At 39.0% G+C, this 26,700-nt stretch overlaps 2 protein-coding genes across 2 annotated transcripts in view; both read right to left on the bottom strand.

The window, feature by feature from the left end:
• Positions 1 to 20,928, bottom strand: part of CAV2 (caveolin 2) — a 91,010-nt gene extending 70,082 nt beyond the window's left edge. The window contains exon 1 of the mRNA XM_031056906.1: positions 20,911 to 20,928. Within this exon, the coding sequence (XP_030912766.1) occupies positions 20,911 to 20,928 (18 nt within the window). The remainder of the gene's footprint in view (positions 1 to 20,910) is intronic.
• Positions 19,690 to 26,700, bottom strand: part of TES (testin LIM domain protein) — a 17,046-nt gene continuing 10,035 nt past the window's right edge. The window contains exons 3-6 of the mRNA XM_031056905.1: positions 26,393 to 26,698; positions 22,987 to 23,202; positions 22,317 to 22,475; positions 19,690 to 21,128 (exon numbers count right to left, since the gene is read on the bottom strand). Of these exons, the coding sequence (XP_030912765.1) occupies positions 20,937 to 21,128; positions 22,317 to 22,475; positions 22,987 to 23,202; positions 26,393 to 26,698 (873 nt within the window). The 3' untranslated portion in view covers positions 19,690 to 20,936. The remainder of the gene's footprint in view (positions 21,129 to 22,316; positions 22,476 to 22,986; positions 23,203 to 26,392; positions 26,699 to 26,700) is intronic.

Below are 26,700 nucleotides of genomic sequence, written 5' to 3'. Positions count from 1 at the left end.
GAGAAAATGAAATTTGAAATTAATTTAACAAGCATCATTTTATTTCAGCCAGTGAATCACTTTTATCAGCCTACTTATTTTTATGGCTGCCTTCATCATTGTATATATAAACTTCTCAGATAAACATGATTTGCCATCACAACACTTCTCCAAGGCAGAGAATGATTATGAGCTTATTGTGTCTGGAAAACTGAGATACAGCAAAATTAGCCACTTGCACAAGGTTAGGGAAGGATTTTCAGACTCCACAGTATTTCCATTTCACTGGCTTTCCTTCCCCATTTTTATAGATATATATAAAATAGCATTTCATTCATTTATAAAAAAATAGAGCTCTTAGTACTGCTGATAGATACATTGAATTGGGATTCTTGGCATATGAGTCACAAATTACATGTATTATTCAAAGGTTTCATAGACAGGAATATGACTGCAGCTTATAACCCTACTCTCCCAAGGGATTTATGCTGATTTGTTCTGATGGAACTACCAGGAAAAAAAAGTAGCTATTTATATCTAAACTGATGCTGGCAAGACAGGTGGATTTGGTATCTGAACTTCTCCTCCTGTTTGTGACTGCATAGGCCAAATATGTTTCTGTGCTTTTTTGCATATTTCTTTATATTTAATTACATATCCAATTGTCACTGTTACAATAACTGTGGAAGATTGAAATAATGGTGAAAGATTGAAATTGTAGAAGAAACATGGAATGATCTAGTTTTTAACTCCATCCCCCTCAGTCTAAAGATCAAAGCACTAAAAAAAATATAAAGTAGCTTTAATATTAAGTTTCTGGATTCCCAAGAAAAGTATCTCAAGACAAATCTACCAAATGCATGGAGCTGTGCATATAATTTTTTTAAGGGCTGAATGATAAAATTTAATCATAAAACCCCATTATCTTTAAAAGGCTCATACTTTAAGTGGCAATAAAAATGAAATTAATTTAAAATATTTAAATAAAAATTTTGTTGGATTAGAAAAATTAATAATATATGGAATTTTAAATAAAACAAAATAAAATTCAATAAAAATAGGGTACTATTTTCCAGTTCAGCACTTGTAGCCTTGCTCTCCAAAGGTTGCACCATTCAATTATGGTGCAGTAGAGAATATAAAAGTACCTGCTCTAACCAGCTTTGAATATAAATTGCAGCTCTTCCACTCTGGTACAGGTTGAAACTATTCCGCTGTTTAGATTCATGTAAGGCCTAAAAAAAGCATAGGTATTTGCATTCTTCCCTGTTAATGATTCAGTGTTTGGATACAGTGTCATTATTTCTATTTTTCTCATTGGTACATCCTCACCAAAATGATTTCTATGATTTTCCATGATAGGTCTTGCTGCAAAGGGTCCCAAATGCCAGGCTGACAATTCAGATGTTTACCTGAGAATTGACAATTACTTTCATCCATAGGCAAGAGTTGTTTTATCCTCATTTCATTTTAGTTTACTTTAGGTGACTCTTCTTTTGTGTAATTTCTAAGGATTATCTGTGTACCCTGAGCATGCATGACTGAGGATGCAGGAGTTTTTGAAGTAAAATATAGCTGAATTAAGGAATGACAAAGATTTACCTTATCTCTTTGAAGACTCTTTCTGTTGAGTTGTGATGTGTCCTGGTGGAAAGAGCTGTACTTAAAAAACAAAAGTCTTACGGCATTGGTTTTGATAAGTTACTAAAACATGTATTTAGAGGATAAGTGCAGGTGGTGAAATTCTGGCACAATTACCATCAACAGGAATTTTGTCAGTGACTATAATGGACTTGCAAATTCACCTATTTAAAGAAATGAAATGAATGAACAAATCCTTTTTGTTCTTGTTGCCATTATTTTAACATTTTTGCTACATAATGTTCAAAATACGAAGTGACCAGTTAATTTCATCCCATTTTCTCCAGCCTCTTGGAGAGTACACTTTGCAAGAAGATCCAAAAAATCCCCCCAGTCTTTACCTCTGTCTTTCTCTGGATGAGTTTGCCAGGGTTTCCCTACTGAGAGCCCTCCTGTCAGCATCCGTGCACGTCACTGGGCTGCGGAGGAACCTCTGCCATGGTGTGCTCTGAAGGCAGCTGGCCCGGGGCAGGGAGGAGGGAGGAGAGGTGGGTGTTTATTTCCATAATGGCTGATTTCCCAAATGAAGAACCTAATTATTCATCTCCCTTAGTGAGTTTATGCCTGTGAATAAAGCTATGTCAGTAGCTGTGACAGGGAGGGCCCCTGGCCCTGGAGAGCAAATGTTGGGGTGGTCCCTGCTCTGGAGCTGTTGAGGTACCCTTGTGCAGCACAAAGGGAGGTTATATTTTTGGGTACATTTTAATTCTTGCTGGTAGTAGTCATAGCCTCGGTGACTCATCAATCTGGCTCACAAAGTAAAAACAGATTTACCCTTTATAGGGTTTGGCAGTTGGCAGATGATTGTTTCCCCTCTATGAATCAGACTTTTATTTATTTAGTGTAATCAAGAAGGAACTGTCTGTTTTGTGACCTTCTAGGTTAGTGAAAGGGAACAAAGGATTTCTCTTTATTATTATTATTTTTTGGCATCATGCAGTTAGCAGAACAATGCAAAACTATGATAAAGAATCATGCTCTGGTTGGCTGGCTGCTCGGACTGTAGCTGCATGCCACATTATTATTGCAGTTAATCTGAAGAACTGTTTTACATGAGCAGAAGCAAGCTATTTATGACAAATAAAGTAGAATCTATATGCTTTAGAATCAGTCAGGAAACATTGTTCCCTTTTACCAGATACCTAGATAACCATTTAACATTGAGGCACTGAAAGTTCCTCGAATAACTTTGCTAAGCTGGACAAAAATAACAAGAGGCTTTTGCAACATGCCTGGCTATTGGATAGAGTACATCCTGCCAGATTACTGCCATATCTTATGCAAATTACAAGAAAAAAAAATTCCAATGGCAGTCAGGGACTCTGGTAAGCAACTCAAGGACAGCTATTTGGGTAACAGACCTAAAATACATTTAGATATTGCTCAATGATATTTGAGCTGAAAGAAATTAGAATAAGCTAAGCATAACTACCAGAAATTATAAATTGGTTACTGCTCCTTATCCAGATAAGGAGAAAGAACAGTTTGGAAAGTTCCTGCTGTTCCTAAACTTTGTATTTTGTTTAAAGAAAATGGCTTCACCAGCATGAAGCGCACTAATTCACTCCTGGGCCTGGCGCTCTGTAGGAATTTTGCTGAGACCTGTAAATGATCTGCAATATGTTCCGGGAATGCCAACAAACATTATTGCTCACTAGAGCTGCATTTGTTACATAGTTTTGTAAGCTGGCTATTTCTAAACGTTTTTCCCTTCTGCATTCAGCCAGCAGAAGGTTTCACATGCTGCGAAAAGCCTCGGTGCCGAGGGAAGCTGCAAGGGGGCCCTGCAGGGTGGGCTGGCAGTGCCCAAACCATGAGGGGACACTGGCCTCCTGCTGCTGGTGGGGCTCTGAGCATTGCACCCATGAGGAGACAGCTTCTTGTCCTCGCTGCATTTCTGCGCTGCCACGCTGTGAAGGTTATAAATGTGCTGGTTTGTTAAGAGTCTCAGCTAAGGAAGGGTATGCTAGGGAGAAAAGTTAGGAAAACACTAGTTCCTCAAGCTAAGTACTTGAAAAGGTACATTGCAAAGTAACTCATGCTTCTTTCAAATCAGCACTTTCTAGGGTATTAAAAGTCTTCAAGTATGAGAAGGGAAAAGATGTGCATTAGTTTTAAATAAAGCATGACTGCCCAATCGGTTTAGCTGGGTTGGAGGCATTACAACAAGAGCTTCCATTAACAATTTCTTTCTTAAGAAAGATCTTCTTCCTTAATTAGCAGATCTCCAAATTACCAAACTGAGAGAGTTTGTCAGCAAACAGCGTGCTTTGCTTAGCAGTGTATGGTCAATGAATGACATCAGATGACCAAGGGATGCTGCAGGTTCTTCCTCACTGGGATCTGCAGACAGGATAAACAATCACCTGTGGGGAATGGTTTCAGTGGAAGGTGCGTCAGTGATATCTTGACAGCTCTTTCATCACTCTGTTTTTATCTCTTAAGAGAAAGATAAAATGATGGAAACCATGTTTGTTGGTCTGAATTCAGAGATGCATTATTTGACATGAAAGAAGATTGATTTAATTTCTGTTGGAAGTCAATGCATCTTTGAATAGACCCCAATTCATTCTCAAAGCTATAGTGTTATTGACTTAAGAGAAGACATAAAGAAGTGCTTATCTTGAAGAATGTACTTATGGCACATTCCAAGATTCTTTACTCTGACCCTGATAATACCTTGACACACCACTGTGACCACAATTTTAGTGTGACTTCACCTGAAATACTCCCAAAGCAAATGCTCTTGAATTTCACAGTGTGAGCTATCTTGCAATAAAATCATCATGAATACAATTAGACCAAGGAGAAAATTACTTGCAGACACACAAGTGTACTTTATTCTTCCAGTTACTTTTCCTCAGAAGCATAATCCTCCTGAGACCAGCAACTGTCAAAAATAAAACAGAAAAATAACATGCCATTTTTCTGTTAAGATAAAGCCATTGTGGTAAGTGATATTTATTATTTGATTATAGCTTTCAAGATTTTTAGTGTTCTTCAAGCCTTCTTTTCCCTGATTTTTCTTGTGCCATGTGAGAGGCTCTAATATTGGTCAATAAAAAAAATCTAATCCACATAAGGTGAAGAAAGACCTTTAGAGTTCATAATCAGATGCAGAATAGAAAGAAGACAGATTGTTTTTCTTTTTCATTTAAGTATTTCAATTTCAAAGTCAACCTAAAAGTTTATTTGTCCTTCCTCTGGATTTGGGGTCTCTGTATACTAAGAAAAAAGCAGACTCACTTCCAGTGAACCATTCTGTGTGTACATACCAGATAAGCAAAGGGTGGGGGAAGCAAACTATTGTTAAGTGTGGAAATTAAGCTTAAGGGATTAAACTGCCAGTACTTTCAACACTTGGTTATACAGATAAAGGTCACAGACCCAAGAGGGCAGAGGCAGCCTGCAGGAGTGCTGGGAACTGACCCCAGCTACTCCTCAGGAGGTGACACAAGTGGCATCACCAAATAAAACACAACAAATTCCCCCAAGACCCAACTGCGATAAAACAGCTGCAGAACTTAGTACTTTCTTAATGAATGTCCCTGTGAAAAATCTCAATGGACTGCCACAATTGTCCATGTTTTTGTCTCTAGGTTGAGGGACATTGATGAGAAACAATGAACACGATTATTGTTCTTCATGAAATAGTTCAGCTTGGGAACTGCTTGCCACAGGGTTCTGTGAATGGTAAAAGTTTACAGAGCATTAAAAGGAAACTGGACAAGCCCATGGGTAAGAAATCAGTAAATAGCACCAAATTAAAAAACACCCAACAAAACCAAACTGAAGCCTACAACATACTGATATTGCTCTTAGGGTTTACTTTTATTTGAAAATTACTCAAGGGTGAGAATGAATTTCAGTGATATATCTTCTTTTTCCTTGTTGTCACACCCTTCCTTAGACACTGACTTGTGGTCACTGCTGGAATCAGGTTGTTGGTGTAAATGGGGCTTGTTGTGGCCTTCTACCACTGATCCAAGGCCATAACGTTATGGGGAACATGTTCTGACAGCAGCTGAAGGTCTCACCCATGAGCTGTTGGAAGTTTGCTTAGATGCTATGTGGGCTTTGTGGCTATTAAGTAGTTTCCAAAGATGCCTTTCCCAGAATCTCTCGGCCCTGCAAATGAAGCAGTTCTGCATGGTTCTGTCTGCTTTGGACTCTCTGTGAGTCAGTTGCTGGGACTGTCGCTCATGGAAGGGATCAAATGCCTTGTTGCCAAGGGCAGGCTGCACCCCACTGGAAACTTTTTTCCTCACTCAGTATACCCCTGACATTTCTAAAATCTAAGAAATGGGTTTCTACAAATAAACAACATCTGTGTGTTATCAGCATTATCCATCTTCAAGATGGAACACATTCATCTGGGCAGTTCCTGAAAGCCCTCCCAGGAATATTTCAAATCCATTTTCTAGGTAAAGCAAACAGATATTTCTGCCCCAGCCCTGCATCCCACACTGACTCCTGCATTCACAAGAGCCCCAGTGACCTCTCTGGGTCCATACAGGCTGACCACACTGCAGGGCAGTGCATCTCCTTTGAGAATTAGTACAGTATGGTTTTCAATGAGTATGCTTCAATTTTGTCACTTCTCCCAACAAGAAAATTTTATTTAAATTGGCATCAATTAATACATTGAAACATATGAATGTCATATAAATGAAAAAGTGTCAAGTATGCACATAAGCTCAAATTAGATACATAAGCTATCAGATGAGAAACACAGGCCTTGAAAACAAAGGCACATGAGTAGCTTTATTTAAAAAAAATGCATTTCTGTGTGATAAAAAGAAAGACCTGGAGGTGATGTAAATAGTTTGGAATAGTTTGTAAATCGGCCCCTCTGTAATAATTTGTTAAGAAGAAATATGTGTGAATTTCAATGATTAGTAAATGATTAGTACAAATATAGCCCAAAATTGTGGGAAAAAATCACAAAAATTTAATCAAACTGTGGCTCAGACTTACACTGTAATACAATTATTTGCCATCTGAAAAAAGAAAAATGTAGTAAAAGGGAAAATCTTATTATTTCCCCCCCCCCACCAAATCCACTGGTGAAAGAATCAGTAGCTCTTCAGGCTCTCTTTACTAATTCAATTTGCCTTCCTGATTTCAAGATATGACTGGATTTCCGTGATCTGTTAGAGACTGACTGGTCCAAGTGTGTTCCTGGCCTGTTGAAAAGCAAAGGAGAGTGGGTTTATAAGCAGTCACCCACAAAGGCTGGTAAACTGCCTGTTTGCAATGGGCTGGGAGCACATGCACATCCAGCCACTGACAGACAATTAGGATGTGTTCACTTGAGCTTGTGAGAACATATCATTAAAATGCCTTCACTGCACTCAAAAATATGTTGTGTCAAGCTTGTGATAAAGTTTTATTTATTTATGCCACATGGAAATTAAAATTAAGCCAGGTACTGTGCAAAAGTTTACATCTCCTATCCACATTTCACTCATTCTAGATGTTTCTGATCAAGCTTTCCATTTGTTCCTTTCCATACTAAGTGCACTGAGATATTATCACAGTTTCTTATGGTTTTTATCAGCATTCAGAGGATCTCAAGACCACACAAGGAGGTCTTTGGCAAACCTCAACTACAGAGTTTTCCACAGTGCTGTGTGGCTGCCTTTTGATGATCTTTAGCTTTAGTTGTGATCCACTTGTTAAAAAAACTTTCTAAGAGATAAGAATGGAAATGCTTTGCTTTTTTTTCCTCAACAAGTTATTAATTCATTTTTAGCTAAGACTCCACATATAGATAAGAGCTCCACTCCTAACAGGCAGTTACTTCTCACTGCCTGAATTCTTTCCATCAGAGAACTGGGTATAAATTTATCACTGTGGGTGTGACAGCAATCTGCAGATACAGTAAGAAATAAGAAAAGAATAAATTATTTCTCTCTGACAATTTCGTGCCCAAGGGATTTAATTCTTGTGTAATATTGTAAGAAAAAAAAGAGTTCAAGAGGCTGGTAGCATTTATTTTCTCTTCCTGCTTACATGTAATAACAGAGGGACACAGACCTTATATTTGCATTCAGATTATATCAATATTTTAAGCTGATACACAGACTAAAGGAAATCATTACAAATTCTGCAGAAATGGATAGGTAATTAGACTGAATTACTTTGACTCTCAGAAAGTCAAATGTGTACTCTAAGCCAAAGGGCTACCGAGAGAGAGAGGAATGAGTGGGAGAAATTCAGTCATTCATAAATCAATGTCTGAAATAGAATCACCCTCTGGAGATGCTTTTACCTCCTCTCTTTAGAACCAGGCTGAGTTTTGATGATGAGCTTCAGATTGACATCTTATGTTAAATGGCTAAAATTAGGTGACATGAACTTTATCTTGCCTTTATCTATTTTCTCCCAATGCAGCAAAGCATTTAATAGCAGTCTTATGTAAAAAAGTGCCATATATCTTTTCAAGTGTAGTGTTGGGTCAGGTCAAGAGTGCTCATCAGTTTGCAGGATTAAATACTGTATCTCTAAGGGTGTTGAGCACTTGAAATTCCTATCAGTGACATTGCTCTAATTAGCAGTTACAGCTTTAAAATATAAGGACCAGATTTGAAAGGATTTGTTTACAACTTGTCTAATCTGCCTTTACCAGAGGGAAGTGAAGGTGTAGGAAAAAGAGCCTGCATACCTCACATCTGGCTGAATACTAAGCATCTGAAAGTTATTTTCTTTTGTTATCTTAAAAAAAGCAGGAAAAGGGAAAAGTACAGACACTGAAGTGGGAATAGATTTAACACACAATTACTATATTTACTTAGTGGTATGCTATGCTTGCTTTAGGCATCTACCTTAGGTGCAATTAAGGAAATGCAAGTTTAGGAATCCAGATTCAATTACAGTCAGTGGGAAGAGACACTCAAAGGAACAGTGGGAACATCAGCATCAGCTGCCCATAACCTCCAATGTTACCTATTTTGCTATTTAATTGCAACATTATTGCCTGGTTGTTTCCTGGCAAGTTATAAAGTACACATGGAAAAATTAGATATTGCAGGAACAGAGAGCACCTTTTTGGGCCCATTTGACTCCCCTGCAAGTTGGCAAGCAAACCCTGCTTTCACTGAAGCCTTGTGTCTAAGCAACGCAAAAATGTTTTTCATGCAGTATTTACCATATTTTACAGCACCATTTCACAGCAATCCAGATAAGTGGCTTGCATAAACTGTGTTGCAGTTTGACTGTGAGAAGCTAACTCATAGAGACTATTCGTGTTCATATCACAAAGATAAAACAGAAGCAACTAAACAATGTTATGCCTTGACTTTGAACATGGCGAGTATAGCACACTATCATCCGGCAAAAACAAATGTTGAATTTTTGACAAATATTCAGGAAATTAAACTTTGACTCAATTAGCCATCCACTTTAGTTTCCAAAATGACTGAAAGAGTAAAATACTTCTCTTGCCTGCATTACTGTTGTTTTAGGCCAAAGAGAAGATTGGCTTTAGCAGCTCTGCTCTGACTTTTATTATATTGTTTGACTTATTACAAATCTAGTCAAAACAAAGGAAAGAAAACATTTCATAGTTTGAAGCCTATTACATACTTATTTGCAGCTAATATAAAACAGAACTTTGCATTTTCTTCTCTGACTCTAGTTGCCACAATATATGTTTACCATTGCTGCTTATTCAAGATGGACTCACATATTTTGTGAGTCTACTGCAAATAACTCTGAGAAAAGTCCTGTCTGAGATGGTGGCCTAAATCTCCCCTCTTTCACCCCTGGTGGGAAGTGAAATGTCTGCTTACGTTGGCAGATGTTGACTGGTCAGTGTGCTAGTGATGTGCTCCAGAAAAAAGGAAATTTTGTAAAGGATGAACCAATTTTTTACATAAAGGGGAAGAGAAATTACTCCCTTGAGCTATTTGCTAATGTGAGGCATCATTTATTAGTCTAAAGAAGTTACCTTATTCTTACGTGCTTACTAAAGTTAAATGCAAATCTTCTAATAGCTCCTTCTAAGACAACACCTAGCACAGTTTGGTGGATTAAGAGATAATTTGGAGACTCAAAAGCAACATTTTCCAAAGGAAATAACTTTTGTTTTCTTTCCAATTCTGTTTTCTATTATTATTCTCCAGACTTTACATCATTGCTTAACTATAAATTGTCCCATGCTACTTTTGTAGGCATATTGTGCATGCAGCCTCAGTTATGCTCAAAGTAAGCTGCTGCACAGTCCTGATAATATGAACATCTAGAAAGCTTTTTTATTTTAACTAAAGGAAGTGTCAGCTGCATGCAGATACTCTGGACAATGGACTTTTTGCCTTTTGTCCTTATTAAAGCAAATTCTTCCCTCACAACATTTTCTGACTTAAGCCTGTGTGCAGGTTTGAGCTGAGGTATAGTGGACTGAGGGGCTGTGGTTTAGATTTCTGCTGAAAACAGTCCTGATAATATCAAGAAGTTTTTGTTATTGCTGAGCAGTGCTGGTGAGAAGATTGGGGGTGCATGGCAAGTTGGGAGATGGCACAGCCAGGGCAAGTGATTCAAACTGACCAAAACAATATTCCATACAGTACCATACAATGTAATGTTCTGTATTTAAAGTGGGAGGATGAAGGGGAAAGGGGGGATGTTTGGAGTGATGGCATTTAACATCCCAAGTCATCATTAGGTGTGATGGGGCTCTGCTCTCCTGGAGATAGTGGAACACCTGCTTGCCCATGGGAAGCAGTGACTTAATTCCTTGTTTTGCTTTGCCTGTGTGCATGGCTTTTGCTTTCCCTATTAAACTGTCTCTATCTCAATTCACGACTATTCCAGCTTTTATCCTTTTGATTTTACCCCCAGTCCTGGTGGTGGAGCAGTGAGTGAGCAGCTGTGCAGGGCTTGGTTGCTGGCTGGGTTAAAAACACAGTGCCCCAAAAGACAAGAGCCCCTCCAAAACCTGAGACCTTCCCTCCTGTACTCAGCATTGGTGATGCCACATCTTGAGTACAGCTCAGTTTTGGGCCTCTCACTTCAAAAAGGTCATGGAGACACTGGAGCCTGTCCAGGGAAGGGCAATAAGGTGAAAGGTCTAGAAAACATGTTTTATGAGGAGTGGCTGAGGGAACTGGGTTTGTTTAGCCTTGAGGATGCAGGGAGCAGCTCATCACCTTCCAAATTTACCTGAAGGAAGGCTGTGGTGAGGTGGGGGCTGGTCTCTTCTACTGTGCCTTCAGTGAGAGGAAATTGCCTTAAGATGAGATGGGAGATTCAGATTAGATGTTAGAAAAAAAAATCACTGTTGGGGTGATTGGAATAAGTTGTCCAGGGAGGTGCTTGACTAACCACACCTGGAGATGTTTAAGAGGCATCTGCATCTGGCACTGGGTGATGTGGGTTAGTGTTTACAGTGGTAGTGCTGGGTGAATGGTTAGACTGGAAAATCTTTAAGATCTCTTCCAACTGTGATCATCCTATGATTCCCTCAGTCAGCTGAACTGGCTGCAGATTGGTATGAGCAGGCAGCTGGCCAGGTCTCACTTCTGTACCTTCCCTCAGAGAGGTTTCCTGTAGGAGTCTCTATTAACAATAGAAGAGGCAACGTCGCTGGCCTGGGGTGAAAGGACCGTGCTCGACCAAAAAATAACACTCCACATTTCTTGTCTGCTTTATAGATGTGGGGAATCCTGTGAAAGTAATTTGCTAGTTTGGATGACTGATGACTCAGTGTTGCCTCACTTGTGGATGTCAGCCCTATGGCTATGAATGTAAAGTGAAGGATATGGGTTAGCTGATGGGGTGGGACTCTGACATTCCTCAGAGGCTTCTAATTCCTCTCCTGTTACTGGAGTCCCTAGAGAACCCCTCCCAAAGAGCTCTGTCTTCCTATTACCTCTGCTAATGGGACTGAGACCTGTGTACCACCACGTATGAGGACTGCTGGCAGGCTCCTCTGAAATGGGAGCCTAAAATTCCACATCCTATTCCCTTTCCACAGACTTCTGTCAGTAGGGACCTGTTCTTATCAGTTTGAAAGATGGAACACCTCCTGATACAACCTTTTCCTGCACTAATGAGATTGCCCACCCATAGATGTTCTCTGAGTGATTAGGAGCGCAGACTAGTATAGTGCTGCTATAGCAAATAGCACTTCTAATCAGGCAATCCTAATGAGGCCATTTGGGATTATGTTGGATTAAAGGATGTTGGGCTTTTTTAAACTTTTATTTGATTCTTTTTGATTTTATTTGGTTCTTTATTTTAATGTTGTCTTCTGATAAGTAAATAAATAGCTGCAGTTAACTCAGTATTCAAGTTCAATTGGCTGAACTGAGAACTAAATTTACCAGCAATAACAGCATCAGGGTGTTTCCAAAATAAAAGATACCACACCTTGAGCCAAGATTCAGAGCAGGGGAGCTGAGTGGTAACATGCAACTAGAGCCTCAAGGCCTAGGTGTAATAGCCAGATATTGTGGGCCAAGCAAATTTCCATATTGAGTTCTGTGAAACTGGAATGTTGAGAACACAGTCACCTGAAGTAAACATTTACTACCTTTCATCTGCAAGTTATTTTAAAACTATTAATTGACTTCAGAAGGTTCCAGAAACATTGGTGCTGCCATTCTAATTAAAAAAAAATTAAACCACAGAACTAGAAAAGATTTCACTTTCTCTAAGTGATTAGCAGTGAGATAAAGAAAACCCAGCCTCAAGATGATAGCTCAGGATTTCTGCTTTCCAGAACTAGTTTTCAGTAAAAAAAGTTTCTTCTCTTCCAAGCCACCCACAATATACTCAATACTGCACCTTTTCTTGCTAAGTAGGAAGAAATCCTCACTTTGGGGTATCACATTTGGGTCAGGCTGGTTCAGCACAGCCCTCTCTGGAACAGTGTGTGCCTTCCAAGTCTGGTCAGACACACGTTGTACAACTGTGCCTGAAGGCAAGTGGCAGTGGTTTACATTAGGATCAGAACTGGGCTTGGGACAGTGAGTTCAGCAAGCGTGAGAATAATGCTTCTTTTTTTAGCCATCTGCAGGCTCCACCCCGTTTCTCAAAATTGCTGAACTCTTTACAAATGTTTAAGAGAATCTCTGTGTGATGTTTACCCTGCCATGCATTTCAGATGCAGGCAGAGCTATACAACCAAGGCCAACCCCAAAGACAAGAGCTGTGCTGTATTATCATAATATCTGCTAGTTCTACTCTCCACTACCATACAAGGCACTTCTGCGTTACTCCTGGTAACCTTCCATTACCTCCGAAGTATTCCAGATCACTGCCAGATTTCTTGAACTTCATGGAATGATTACAGGCTTCCTAAATATAAAGCCCAGATTCTGTTTGGCAGTTTTGTATGGGAATTTCAAAATGAAAAGAAAAGGTATTTCAGAAAAGACTGTTAAGAACATTTATAGAACTGCACTGCAGTTATACAGTTTACAGATTCAATAAACTTTACTGGTTAGAGTGAACAAGGTCTCAAAATATCCCCGTGAAGTTGCTGCTACAGCCATCCACATAGGATGGGAATGGAGGAACAGAATGCCCAAAGAATTTAGACAATGTCTGTTGCATTCAGCCAGTGACTGGAATTAGATATTGGATGTTTCTGCTTCGCAGTCATACTCTGCAGTCTGCTAAACTATGCTGATTCCTTGTGCTTTTAGAAAGAGGTAAAAAGATAAAAAGGATTCCAAGCAGTGTATATTGATACTTCCCATGCATTGTAGTTAAATTAGGGTGGGCTAAGAACCTGTCTGTTTGCTGTAATTAAGGTATCTGTAGAGGAATATTCAGTTTTAGAGATAATTTCCCTAACACATTAAAAAAACCTAACCAAAATAAAAAAAAAGAAAACATGGAATAGATGCAAGTCCACAAAAGTGGCCTGAAAAACTTCTGAATGCCTATCATATTGAGAGTTTTTGAAGTGAAAAAAAGTGCATTGAATTCCTGGAATGAGAGAGATGCTGTTTGTATTCTGCCCACAATGTTCTGGCTCCCTATTCTGAAAGGTCATTAAAATGTTTTCTAAGAACTGATGAACTGTTTGCTGATTTTATTCTTACTGATTATTCTTGATTTGTCTCCTGAATACACCACCAAACTTACTAATTAAAAATACCTCCCAGCTTGTTTCAGCTGGAACTTTAGGCTATGTTGTTGACTTTTTTCCATATTTTCTTTGATGAATATGTGTCCAACTGAGGCAAGATAAGCTTGAATAGCTTCCATTGACTCAAATTTCTACACAAAATAACTAAAAGGTGTCAGTACCTGAATCTTGTCTGTCAGAATTTTTGGGTCCAGAACTTGAAATGCAGTAAAGGTTAGAACCATAAGGCTGAACAGAGGGTCACACCACCAAAACACACCAGTAGGAAATGCTACAAATGCTGAGCGTGGATTTTTCTGCCTGTTCTGAAGCTTGCTAGTGTCAGATAGAAATGGGTGCAGACCACACTGAAGTGTTAGTTAAGGTACTTTTGGAAAGACTCTTCAGACTGAGTCGTGCGGATGTGTTTGCCATGTAGGCGGTCTGTGGGTGAGACAGAGGAGCCTCTTCTCCTGTAACCTTAGCCAAACTTGGCAGGGGGATAGACATCTAATATTAAGTTCCTAAAAGTTTCAAAAAGCTTGCAAAACAAGTTTTGTCCGTTAATGCTGAACCTCTGCTGAGCCTCAGCCTCTTAATAGACAACGTAAATTTCACATGGGCAAGTAAGATCTAATGAATTCCCAAATCATGGGAAATGCATTAGTCAGAGAATGTATTAAGCCACAGAAACCCTCAGAGTTCTTGCCTGTATGGAGTGTCTGCTACACAGTAAATGAAGATGATGATAAAAGTCATAAATACATTTATAAGTATGGTTTCCCAATTAGATTCTTTGAAGTCTCTAAAGGAGAAACTCTTGCTGCAAATTAATATAGTACAATTAGATTGTCAATTAGTCACAAAACCTCTGGGAGCTAAGCTGCTTTGGTTCAGGTACTTGGAAATACTTTGGCTGTTGTAAGGAAGATGTTATGGAGCAATGATTTGAGTTGGAGAGAGAAATGGCAGCTGGTAGGTACCTTTTCAGTGATGTGTGTCAGTGAAAACCAGAGCAGGCCAGGAGATAAACAGAACTAAATTACAATTGTCATTGGAATAAACAGGTTGTGACTATGACTTGGCTGGACAAGGCCCCGAGTAGCAATATACCCAACAATTTTATCCTGCCTTCAGCAGAGGATTGAACTGGCACCTGCACAGTAGAGTTCTTTCTTATATTCGGGTGAATATAGGATGCAATTCCTGAGCATCAGTTTCTGCCTGTTGCTTTTTGTGCCCAGCACCACTGAGCAGAGCCTGGCTCCCGTGCCCTTGACACCCTCCCTCCCGTCAATACTGATAGACATTGAGGATGTCCCCACTCAGCTGTCTCTTCTCAAGGCTGAAAAGGCCCAGCTCCCTCTGACTTTCATCATAAGAGATGCTTCAGCTCCTCAATCAGTTTTGTTGTCCTCTGCTGAATCCACTCCAGAAGCTCCAGGTCTGTCTTGTACTGAGGAGACCAAAACTGGACGCAGCACTCCAGATATGCCTCATCAGGGCTGAAGAACCACCTCTCCTCAGCACCTGTCATCTTGAAGTCCTCTTCTTCTTATCTCACAGCTTTGATTATTGCAGCCTGTTTCTTACCCTCATGGCCTGATTTCTACCCATAGCAATTAAACAGCATCATAAATTTTCCTTTTCCAGAGCAATTGAACTTCAGCACTCCATGGTTTTTACCTTTTAATAGTAAGTCAAAACTATTTCACAGTGCTTCCATGATTCAGGATTATGCCCTGGCTTATTACATGTTTTCCCTCTATTTTCCTACTCTGCTCATGTTAATTCTAAAATAGCTCCTCTGAGCCTCTTTCTCCCATCCAAATTCCTGGTCATGCTGTTTTCCAGTTCTACACTGCCTTCTAGACTTAGAGCCCTGTCCTCAGCTTACTCCTTAAAGCCTTCAGAACATGTCTTTCAGTTCAAAACTGATTTTCCTGCTGTTTCCCAGAGCCCTGCCCTGCGGATGCAGCAGCCCGTGCGCTGAGCGCAGCACAGACGGCATCTGCTGGGGAACCGAGGAACATCAGGTGGCTGCTTCCAAGAATTCACTTACTGCCAACACAAAAATCAACTCTTGACTCATGTAAACAACTCACTCAGGGCAACCAATAAATAGCCTCGATGCTTTATTGTGACACCATTTTTTTTTAACAAATGAAAAGTTAACAAATTTATGAAGCTTGACTAGTTTCTCATAAACTGGGTGCAAAAGTTTTCTATGACAATGCTGGGCATGAATCCAAATCTGAACAATGCTGGGCTTAATTTGTAGCAGAAACATCCTCTTATTTTTTTCACTTGTTTAGGGGGGAGGCAAAGGGGGAAACTGATCTGTAACACTTTTTCGTCATCATAGCAGTCACATTGCAGCTCTGGTGGTGGCACCCTGAAGCAGGTATTGCCTTGGTGCTTGCCAGAGGTAAAACCTATCTGGCTCAGTTTTTGTGAGTGAGGCAGTGAACACAGGGTGGCAGTCTACAGTCTGAGAGCCTAGTCCTGGCTCAGATGGTTTTGGACTTTAGGTCCCTAAAGCTCCTTTACCCATCATTTTATGTTAATGAGGACATGGAAAAAATGAACACGTTATTTTCAGTACTTGATGATAATTAGATGATATGTTTTCCATTTAGCACTTACTTCTAGAGCCTCTTTGGCAGTACAGATTCTACTAATTACCATTTTTTGGCCTTATGCTTAGTTAACAAACTCAATTTACTTTTTGGCTGAAGGATGGAGAAAAGGCAGAGGTAGAAGGCCCTGGCCCATAGACTTTTTCAGCCTCAACACTTTGAACCAATAATTTAGTAGATGCAATGAATGCAAAGAGGCTCCAACTTTATACCATTAATAAGCAGCTCTTTGCAAGACAAAAATCACCAAATCCACTTGTGTGTGATCCTACTCACTGCTGAGTGCTAACAGCATAGCAATACAACTTCAATGGTGTTTTCCAGTTAACATTAAAAATCATTAGCTTTTGTACTGTGTGTAGTGCTGGCTACATATAGTATCATGTGTAATTTAGGTTGAATATGAAATTCTTAATTGCTTTGGCCTACCTTTAATGGATGATATGAAGGATGCCTACTTGGAGCTGACACCACAGCTTGATGGCTGGGACATTCTCCCAGAAGGTGAGTGGGAGAATTTGGAGAAAAAATGCTTGAGGACAGCCTTGAATCAAGACTTCTCACTTCTGGAAGCAAACACTTCACTCATTCAGAGACACAAAAGAAGGTGAACAAACCTTCCCTGTGCTTCACACTGATAATGATAAAGAAAATAACATTTGCATTCAATGGAGACTGATGGACATGTGACGAGCAGTTGGAGTGTGCTCCTGTCAGTTCTAGGATAAAACAGGGCATTCCACAGTCCTGACACATGGAGAGGTGTAGAGGCCTAGTAAAAGATTTTCTCCTGGCCTCTCCTACCCTTTTTCACCACACAAAAACCTTCATATATATTGATGTGAATCAGACTAGAATCTTCTCTGTCAGTGTTTTGCTTGGGCTGAGAAAGGAGGACTACTTGGGACCCAGAGGACTGCTCTTGCGGAGGTGATTTTTAAGATGGCTTTCCACTGAGATTCAACAAGGTATGGGACACTGCTGTACTGGGAGAGCATGCCCAGGACCTGAGGACACCCTACCTGAACTCTGAATTTCTGCCCTTGAACTGCTACACACACTAGCTCCCCTCATCCTGCTCTCAGTACAGCCTTTGTGTCCCTGGTCCCTTGGAGAGCTTGCTGCTAGGTGAATTGCTGCCCCCTTCATGGACTGCCAGCCTCCTTCCTGCCACCCATTCCTAGCTCTAGATCCCAAACCCATGTGAAATTTATCAGAGCTATAGAGCAAAATGTTACCATTCTGCCACGCCCACCTCACCAGTTCTGGGAACAGAGGGTCTGGAGTGTCCAAGTACTTCTAGTTCTGCAAGCAAACACTGCTGTGCTAATGGTCATCACTACTACCAACTCAGATAATTTTGCTTCACACCATTAATTCTGTTCAGATTCAAAACCTATGATTCTGGAAGCAAATGGGAAGTTGCTGTGTTGATTGCTCTTTAGCATGTCTTTAAGTACATAAACCTTAGATTTCCAGAGGTATAAAAGACATATAAGACCTGATTAAAAGATGTTTTTCTTTTGTTTCTAGCATATGTATAACCATACTAATGTATGGTTGAAATGTAATCCAAATCTCAGTAAAAAATTATTCCTACCATGTACAAATACATTATTAATCAAAAATGTGCTTCCTTAGCTTTGTTCTTTCAAATTTTTTGCAAAGCTTTTACCACCCTCAATTTTACAGATCCACAGGATAGCTCTTCCTTAAGTAAAAAGATTTAGCTGTTAAAATGACTGCTTATAACTCTTTCGTACCAACAAAGTTCTATTCTTCAGCAAAGAACTTCAACATTCAAGAGAGGTCAAAATTTAATCTGGAAAGTATATATTTTTATTACTGAAGTATGCAAAATCTTCCAGCTTCTATTCTTAGCTTATTAAGATAAATAGGCCCAAAGGGACTTCTAATAAAATAGCCAAAAAATGCAAGAGAAAAAACCCCAACACTTTACTGCCAATATTTTTATTATGACAGTGACAGAATGAAATCTAATGCTTGCTTTCGCGCTCCAGTATGTTGACATATCTTTCAGCTAACACCAAAAGCATTATCTGCAGGAACATAAATTCCTTCCTAGTTCATTACAAGAACAGCTCAGCACTCCTAATCATCCCTGACCTATTGTGAAGTCACACAGCAGCATCTTTGCCCACTCTCTGCATCACCGGTACATTACACCTGATGTTCTCAAGACATGATCCTTTCTAACTACTGCATGAACAGAAATTAAACTTTGGATACCCCATAGGAGAAACACCTAGATGCATCAGGTTCCAGGGAGGGAAGCCAGAGGGATCAAGAGGAGTGCCAGCTAAAGCCAGCAAGACAACATGCTTCAGAAGAGGCCTGGAAAAAGTTAGTCCTAGTTGATGGACTATTGAAATTGTTTGGTTTGGCATAAATTTCCTTAGCAATTGTGTCTTGATGGAATAAGTAACCCCTGAGGTATCTCCTGCTCAGCTTTGTAAATGAAGGTTATACAATAATAAATTTTAATAAACAAAACTGTTCAAAACAAGATTTAAAGTGAAAAGTATGACTGCTAACAGTCCAAATAATCACATTCATGAGAAAGCTGTTACACAGTGTGGCAAAGGAAGGGCAAGGAAAGTTGCAAAAGATCTTTTCACAGTTCTTTATAAAAGTCAGCTGCATCTTTCAGAAGAGATAAAACCCAGTCACTATTAAGCTACCTTATGGATAATCATTAAATAAGACCTTATCCCTCCCCCAGACACCATTCTCACAGCATTTCCTGTACAGGAAGTACATAATCTGGTGCAGGTTAAGTAGCACTTACATGGAAAAACCTTCTCTGAGACATTCTGGTGTTACTTTGTTTAAACCTCCAAATCTGGCAAGGATACAGGTCATTGGCATGAGCTCAAATACATATACTTTTTGTACTTCCTGAGGATCTCTGAGAAAAGCTGTACAGGCTTCAAGAACATGGATGTAAAGTTTACAACTTAAGACAACATATAAAAATCCCAGTGTATCTCAGTGTGTTTTATTTTCGCAGGACTCAAGGGATCACAGTGCACTTTATTTTCTCAACACATTACCTCACTTGTATGAATTCAAAACTTCCCATCCAATGTCTCAAAATAGTTTATATGAACAAAAAATAACACCAAGTTCTGAAGTTGTGCATTTGTTGGAACAAGACCCACGGTTTTGCACCTATAGGCACATTAACAATGTTACACAAGACAGTAACCACTGCACAATAATGCAGGTCTTCAGTTTTTAGGAAATAATGTCCAAGGTAAGTAAGGGAACATTTCCCTTCCTCCTCGCCTCCTCTGAAGGACACTGTACAAGAACAAAATTAGTAGACAATTTAAAGTGAAAACCACTAATTTTATTTATAGGTGTTACAATACAATCACCATAAAACTTACAAGAACCAAACATAAGAATTGCATAGACTTTTCTTTAACAATTAATTATTTTATTATTTTTTAGGCCAAAGACTCCCCATTTAGTGTTTGGCACAGATATCTAAGAAGCTTCACTGTAGGTCTATAATTATTAAATAAAAGGAAGAGCCACACATTTGGTTTATCTAGTAAGCAAAGCTAATACACAGCTGTGAATTTTTTCACTGAAATACTGGAAGTTTTCTGGGAAAGACTTCTTCATGCTTTGGTTCAGAACTTGGAAATCAAAAGCAGGATCCATTTGCAGAAATACATTCTTGGAAATGCATACAGTACTATGTGCCACATCCCTCTTGATAGAAGGCACAACTTAGGAAAGGAACATTCATGATATAAAACAGAAGCCAGTTCTGAAAGGCTAAAATGCCACTACTTCTGGCAATTTTTTTTTAAAATCTAAGCAAGACCTGCTCTTATTTTCTAACACCAACACCCCCCACCCCCAATCTACAACATAACTTTAGTATTTGTAAAATTAAAGCTTTTCCAGGCATGAACAGTTGCAAAAAAGAAACATGAGCCAACAATTTTCTACTGGTGGAGTTACTTTCAAAGCTAGACATGAGAAGTCACCATTCCCCAAGAACTCATGTGTCAAACCCAAAGAAATTATTGAAGGCAAATTTTTTTTAAGTGTCATTCACTCTGCATACTTGAAGTCAGGAAAACAAAGCTGTACATGTCAGTAAAACTGATCATTTTGTCTAAAGTGCTTGATGAAAGCAGAAAAACTATAAAAATGATAAATTAGTGAAACCAGAGGTGGAAGAGTTACATTTATCATACAAAACAAGATAAAGCATCTTCACATTTTCTTGTTGCATTAGACAAGATACAGCAGAAAGATTCTTCACAGTGAAGAGCTCCCTTAGAATGTATAGAGTTTGTAACACATTTCTTCTTACATTTCTGTGATATGAAGCAATTTGAAGTAAGATTCAGAAACAGTATTCCAAAAGAGAAAATATTATTATAGGTAAGAAGTGAGGATTACATAGGAAGCTTCAGACATTAAAAAAAATCTTTGGGAAATGCTATTTAATACTTTCAATAATTTTAAATGCCCTGACACTATATATTTTACAGTAGAAATGCAAGAGCCTTTGGAACACAGCAATACTTGATTAGTTCTGCGCATGTCTTCTTTTAGGACATCATCTTTTCCTTACATGCCACTGAGCAGAAAAGCATCCCTTCCATAGATATGAACTTCTGGCCAATGAGACACTTGCTGCAACAGGAGCACAGGAAACATTCCCGCTTAGCATGCCAGTTGAAGTTGTTGTAGCTTACACGCTGAACCTCTGGATCTATGGCATTGTGACAGCCTTGGCAGATCTGGTGAGAAATAAAACACTGAAATGAAGCACACACATGCTCTCTTCAAGTGCAATAAAACCTGGAACTCTTAAATGTTTTTGGAGGAGAGAGACGGGTGTTAAAAGAAACCTTTAAAAAAAGTCTCCAGCTTTTGATATTTTTTCTTTACTGGAATTTTTTTTCTTTATTGGAATTCAGCTGAGGGCACAGAATAAAATGAACACACAAGTTATTTGCTGCAGGGACTAAGCTTAGACAGTTATGATGGTTAGGACTTCCCAATACCCAAATCATCATAAAAATCTTTTATGTCAAATGGCACAGATATTTATATATTAACCTAAATATGTGAAGAGATTAGTTACAAATCTTCCTGTGCATTGACAGCTCTTTGGTTATGCCAAATAATCAAGGGTTATTAGAATGTCTTGAATGCAATTTATCTTAAAATCTGGTTCACAAATTATAATTTAGATTGAGAAACTTAAGAGGAAAAAAAAAGCCTCTCCAAAAAAAAAATTCCTCACACCAACCTCAGAATATTATTAACTGTCAACTAGAGATGACCATTTTTTTCTCCATTCACCATATAAATTACCTAAGTGCACATTAGACTGAGCCCCCAGCTAGTAGTGAGCTAACTTATAGATATAAATGGACCATCATCTCAGATTAGTTTCCAGCATAGCCACAAATCAAGAACTACCATTCTTTTCCAAACTTCTAGCTTCATCCTGTCAATCACTCTCCTTTTTAACATGTGTGGGTAGAAATAAATGAAACCAAAGTGCCTAGATTGCAGTATTTAACTACAGGCCTTTAGCAGCAGCTGAAGTTGATTCCCACCAGGCTCAATGAACTACAACTGATAAACATTTAGCAGCATCACTCATCTTCACCTACTTTACTCCTGTTACCAAATCCTGCTTCACCACTGGCTAAGTTCAAGGTGTTTGTCCAACAGGCTCCCCGCCTCCACCCCAGCAGCGGCTTTTGTTCAAGTTTATGAAGTCACAAAACATTTGCCTGCCTAAAGTTGTGGGTTTTGGTTTATTTATTCCTGAAGGGGAAGAAGATGACTGACTCAAGCCTAAATATTCAATTTATACTCTTCACATACTCCCAGATGGAGAAAAAGTAAAAGTCTGAAGCTCCACAGACATGTTCCCTTCCTTCACAACACCAAGACATCTGTAAGGACCTTACCACAGCATGATTCTTCATGTAGCAGGATTTGCAGACTGGCTTGTCATTCACTGTTATATAGGTTATACCAGCCAGAACACAATCACAGTCAAAGCAGCAGAAGTGTTTCAGATGCCAGTTCTGCCCTTCTGCCAGAGTATATTCATTGCTGAATATTAGCTAGGAGGAAGACACAAACAAGTGTACAAGTCAACAAGTGCATTCATTTGAACAGTGTACCTTTTAATAAACCTAGCCTCTGGATGTTTTGTGATTTGCAGGGAATTCCCAGTGGTTCCACCATTGTTTGTTTCCCAAAATCTGCTCCCAAGAGCTCAGAGAAGCCAGAGGCCCCAGGAGGGCAGCTCCCTGGTGCTGCCCAGGGTCAGTTTGGCCCCTAGTGTCCCTGATAAGGCAACAACTGCATAAGTGTGACTTGGAGAATTTGCCCTCACATATCACATCCTATGTCCCTACAGATTGTGCAAAATCACCACCAAATCCAAAGCAAACTATGGGTTTTCCTGGATGTGCAATGTCCATATTGGTTTCAGTTCTTTGTAACTAAAATACCAACTATACTGGTGAAAGCATATCATCTTCCTGCACTGAAATGTTTTAGTAAAACTCCTAAACACTTATCAGGAGAACAAACTTTTGTGCTAGAAGAAAGGACTAGGATATTTCCTACCTCATCACATCCAGCACAGCGGGGTCTTTCACTATCACAGTAATGTCTTCCACAATACAGGTTACCATTCTTCCAGAAGTAAATCATGTCCACCAGAAGTTCACCACAGGTGCAACAGACAAAACAACCCGGATGCCACAATTTGTCATATCCAGCACGTTCTGCATAGACAGCTGGGTCACCTTCCTTCATGTTCAGTTTGCAGCGGTAGCAGGACTGGAAAGAGGTTATTACCAAGTTAATTAAGTCTTTGAGAGCTATATTTATAAAAATTACATACTATGAATATATTTAATAAATTCCATCTTTCCAGACTGAAATTAAAGCATTAGTTTAATCCCACGAGTAGACAGCAGTGGTTCAGGATATATCTGTACCATAGTTTAGGTTCAACTAAGCCATTCAAGATGATGCACATTCCACTGTCATAGCATTAGTGCTCCTTAAAAGGATTGTTGTACTTTGCTGTATTCACATTCTGCAATTGCAGTCCAGTGTTTAAAGAAAACAACAGGCAATTAAAATTCATGTTATGCTCTGTAAACTTTACATGCTTAGGAATAAGGACAGAATGATGATCCTCCATCCAAGCTAACCAACTATGACTAGAATGCATGACAAGGAAATGGCTGTACTTATGGGTCATGAGAAGACCAAGCCATATCTGCATCACTGGTGAGGAAAATAAAAAATTAGTGAATATTTCAAATGGATTCTGTTTAAAGCCGTGTTCTAGGGATGCTAGTTACTCATGGCTGCTGTCCAACAGCCTGTAATTAATGATTTTAGGACAAGAGAGTGACTATGGACAAACTACAAAGTGTACATACAGAGCTACACTACAAATAGTTCCAGAGACTTCACAATCTGTCCTACACCTGCCTACAGAGAGGGTTGTGCCATCAAGTAAAAAAATCAGATGATTTATGTTACTGAAGCAAAATTTTTTTATCTACAGTTTAATCACCGGTTTGGCATTTCCTGCACTCCAGCTGGTCTGTGGACTGGGCTGAACATCCTGGGAAGGTTTTCCTCTATGACTCACATCAGCCACAAATGGCTTTGTGTGTGCATATAAAAATAAAATATATATAAAGTGCCTTGGCTACAAGGCATATTGATCGGATCCCAGATGCGTGACAATTTCAAAAGATAGATAGAAAGCCACCAAAAGAAGAAGAACAACTTGGAACTGAAACAGAATGCAGAATGTAGGGAACTTAATGAAAGGGAAAGTTTAAATAAACATGTATATAAAAGTTTCTGACCTTTCTACTTTAGACCTCATACTCCAAGAGATGCCCACTGGAGGAAGGTTAAGTAGCTGCCTAGACCCAAGTCTAGGCAATGTGATTCACCTGCCTACCACTTACAACATCTCCAGCTTTGGTGGTTAAAAGGTACAGAAAAATTTCCTTCTTTACAAGATGAAAATATGCTAAGTACATATTTTTCTTTAATTCAGCTTTCAGTCATGGTGAAAAGGCTTTATATTTGTAAACACAGAGACAATTACTATAGGTATATTTACATTAATAGTGGAGAGTTGGTTGTTAGTGCTGTTTGGCTTGCTTTTTTATTTTTTATCAGGTTTCAAAGAAGTGCAGGCTATTCCTATAATGAAAATTAATTTTTCAAGAGATTCTTTTTACCACAGCTACAGGAATACAACTTTCAAACTCAGTCTGAAAAACAATGTACAAGAAAATCTTGTAATGAGCAAAAATGAAGAACCAATAAAAAAACTGTAGACATGGATGGCATTCTTCTGCTAAGTATTTAAGAGCTCATCTGTATCAATTTATGCTGAACTGTTAAAAAGCAGTTGAGATAATGCTAAATCATACAGCTGAAACAAAGTCTTGTTGCAAAAATAAGACACCCCCCCCAAATACTTAAAAATAATGTATCTAAATCCTGATTATTTAACCCAGTGTAAAGTCAGTACCTAAAAACAGGTAAGAAACCCAAATGTTCACTTGGGGTGAACTCAGGGGTACTGGAGTAAGAAAAGTCTGGAAGTGATAAACAGGTGTAATGTAAAAAACAAAGCACCTTCTGATACAATTACTCATGAGGACAGAGTGCCTCCTGCTACTGACTTATTATAGTCCAAGGCAGTTGGCCAGCAGGGTACAATGCAAGATGTGCATTTCTGTAGGTCTTCCTTGAGGAGAGAAGTTAAGAATTGCTGCTGTGAAACTGAAGTAAACCAGCAGGAAAGGGTGATATAAGACAAAATGACAGTAACCTAATTAAGTCATGGTAAAATAACTTGTTTCTTAGATTGTTCATAACAAGACAGGTACCAAGAAAAAAGGCAAATAGCTACAGGTAACCAAATGACACAGCTTGAAAATTTTTAGGGTAAGTGGCCATGTCCAAAGCTAAAACCTAAGTGCTGATTTTATATTTCACACCAGTAGTCATATATACTGTCAGTTCAGAAACAAACAACAAAAAACACATCACACCCCCCAATAATACCAAAAGTCAAATTCTACAGTGTTAAACAAACCTTTTTCTCCATCTATTAATGTTCTCTAAGCAACCCACAGACAAATAGTTTTAATGATTCATACACATAATAGCAACATTTCTAGAAATCAACTTACAGTAGAGCCTTTGACACTCCTAAGTAATGTCTACCTCCACTAAACTGATTTAATGTTCCTTCAGTAATCCTACCCCTATTTTGAATTTGTAATTGGTAGCTGAGATATGCACAGCAGTAGTTATGCCAGAAATACTTGATTAAGGATACAATTTTTTAAAATATCAATGAAAACTGGGTAGTTTTATATACTTTGTTTTTTGTTGGGCTGACACAAGGAGAAATCAGATGCCAAAGAGGAAAAAAAAAAACCAGATAAGAAAATGGAGCTGAATATGAAAAGAAGGCTAGTCAAAAAAGCCATTGTATGGTTCAACTGGTTGGACACAAGATGGAGACATGTTACTTTATTATTCCTTAATTTAATTTCACTTTAAACACAATTTGTCAAGCGGGTAATTTCAGTGCTCTTCCAAAAAAGAGGAGAAAACAAGCTTCTAAAATTAAACTAACTCTTCAAGAGGAGAAGAATGTAACAATTAGTCCAAAAGATGATACAAACTTTTCGACTGTTATTCTGTAAAACCCACCCTAATATTCTATCTCCAAGCTAACATGTTTGGGCACTGAGGATGAAAGTGTCACTTAGTAAGTTATTTGCTGCAACGAATTAAATACTGTCAGAAACCATGGCTCTATGCAGACATTCACAACATTTTCCAGTTCCTTCTTTCTCTCCCCAGATTTTTGCTATTCCAAATTAACAAACAATTTAATTGGGCTAAAATGACCAAAAAGAACACTCAGATGATAATATACCCTCTTGCTTTATCTTTCCATTCTTATACTTACATATTGAGATGCTTTCTGATTTGGGGACCTCTCCATTGTTCCAACAGCAGATGAGGTACCTCTGCCACCACCATTTTTCAAGTTATTCTCATCAGGAGCTCTCACTTCCACATCCCCAGGGAGCTTGACATCTCCTACACCAAGTGCCTCTCTTTTGTACTTCTTCACGAATTGTTCCATATGCCTCACTTCACTGGGGGAAAGCTCGTGGCACTTGGAAGGGTCCTGATCGTGAGCAGGCAGCTGCTTTGCCAGCTGCTTCTTCCTGTACTGCGCGCCTTCCGAGACAGCCACGGGCTGCTTCTCCT

Source organism: Geospiza fortis, unplaced genomic scaffold (genome assembly GCF_000277835.1).
Source record: "Geospiza fortis unplaced genomic scaffold, GeoFor_1.0 scaffold195, whole genome shotgun sequence".
Lineage (NCBI taxonomy): Eukaryota > Metazoa > Chordata > Aves > Passeriformes > Thraupidae > Geospiza > Geospiza fortis.
The sequence above is the reverse complement of the archived record's forward strand: the minus strand, read 5'-3'. Positions and strand labels throughout refer to the sequence as shown.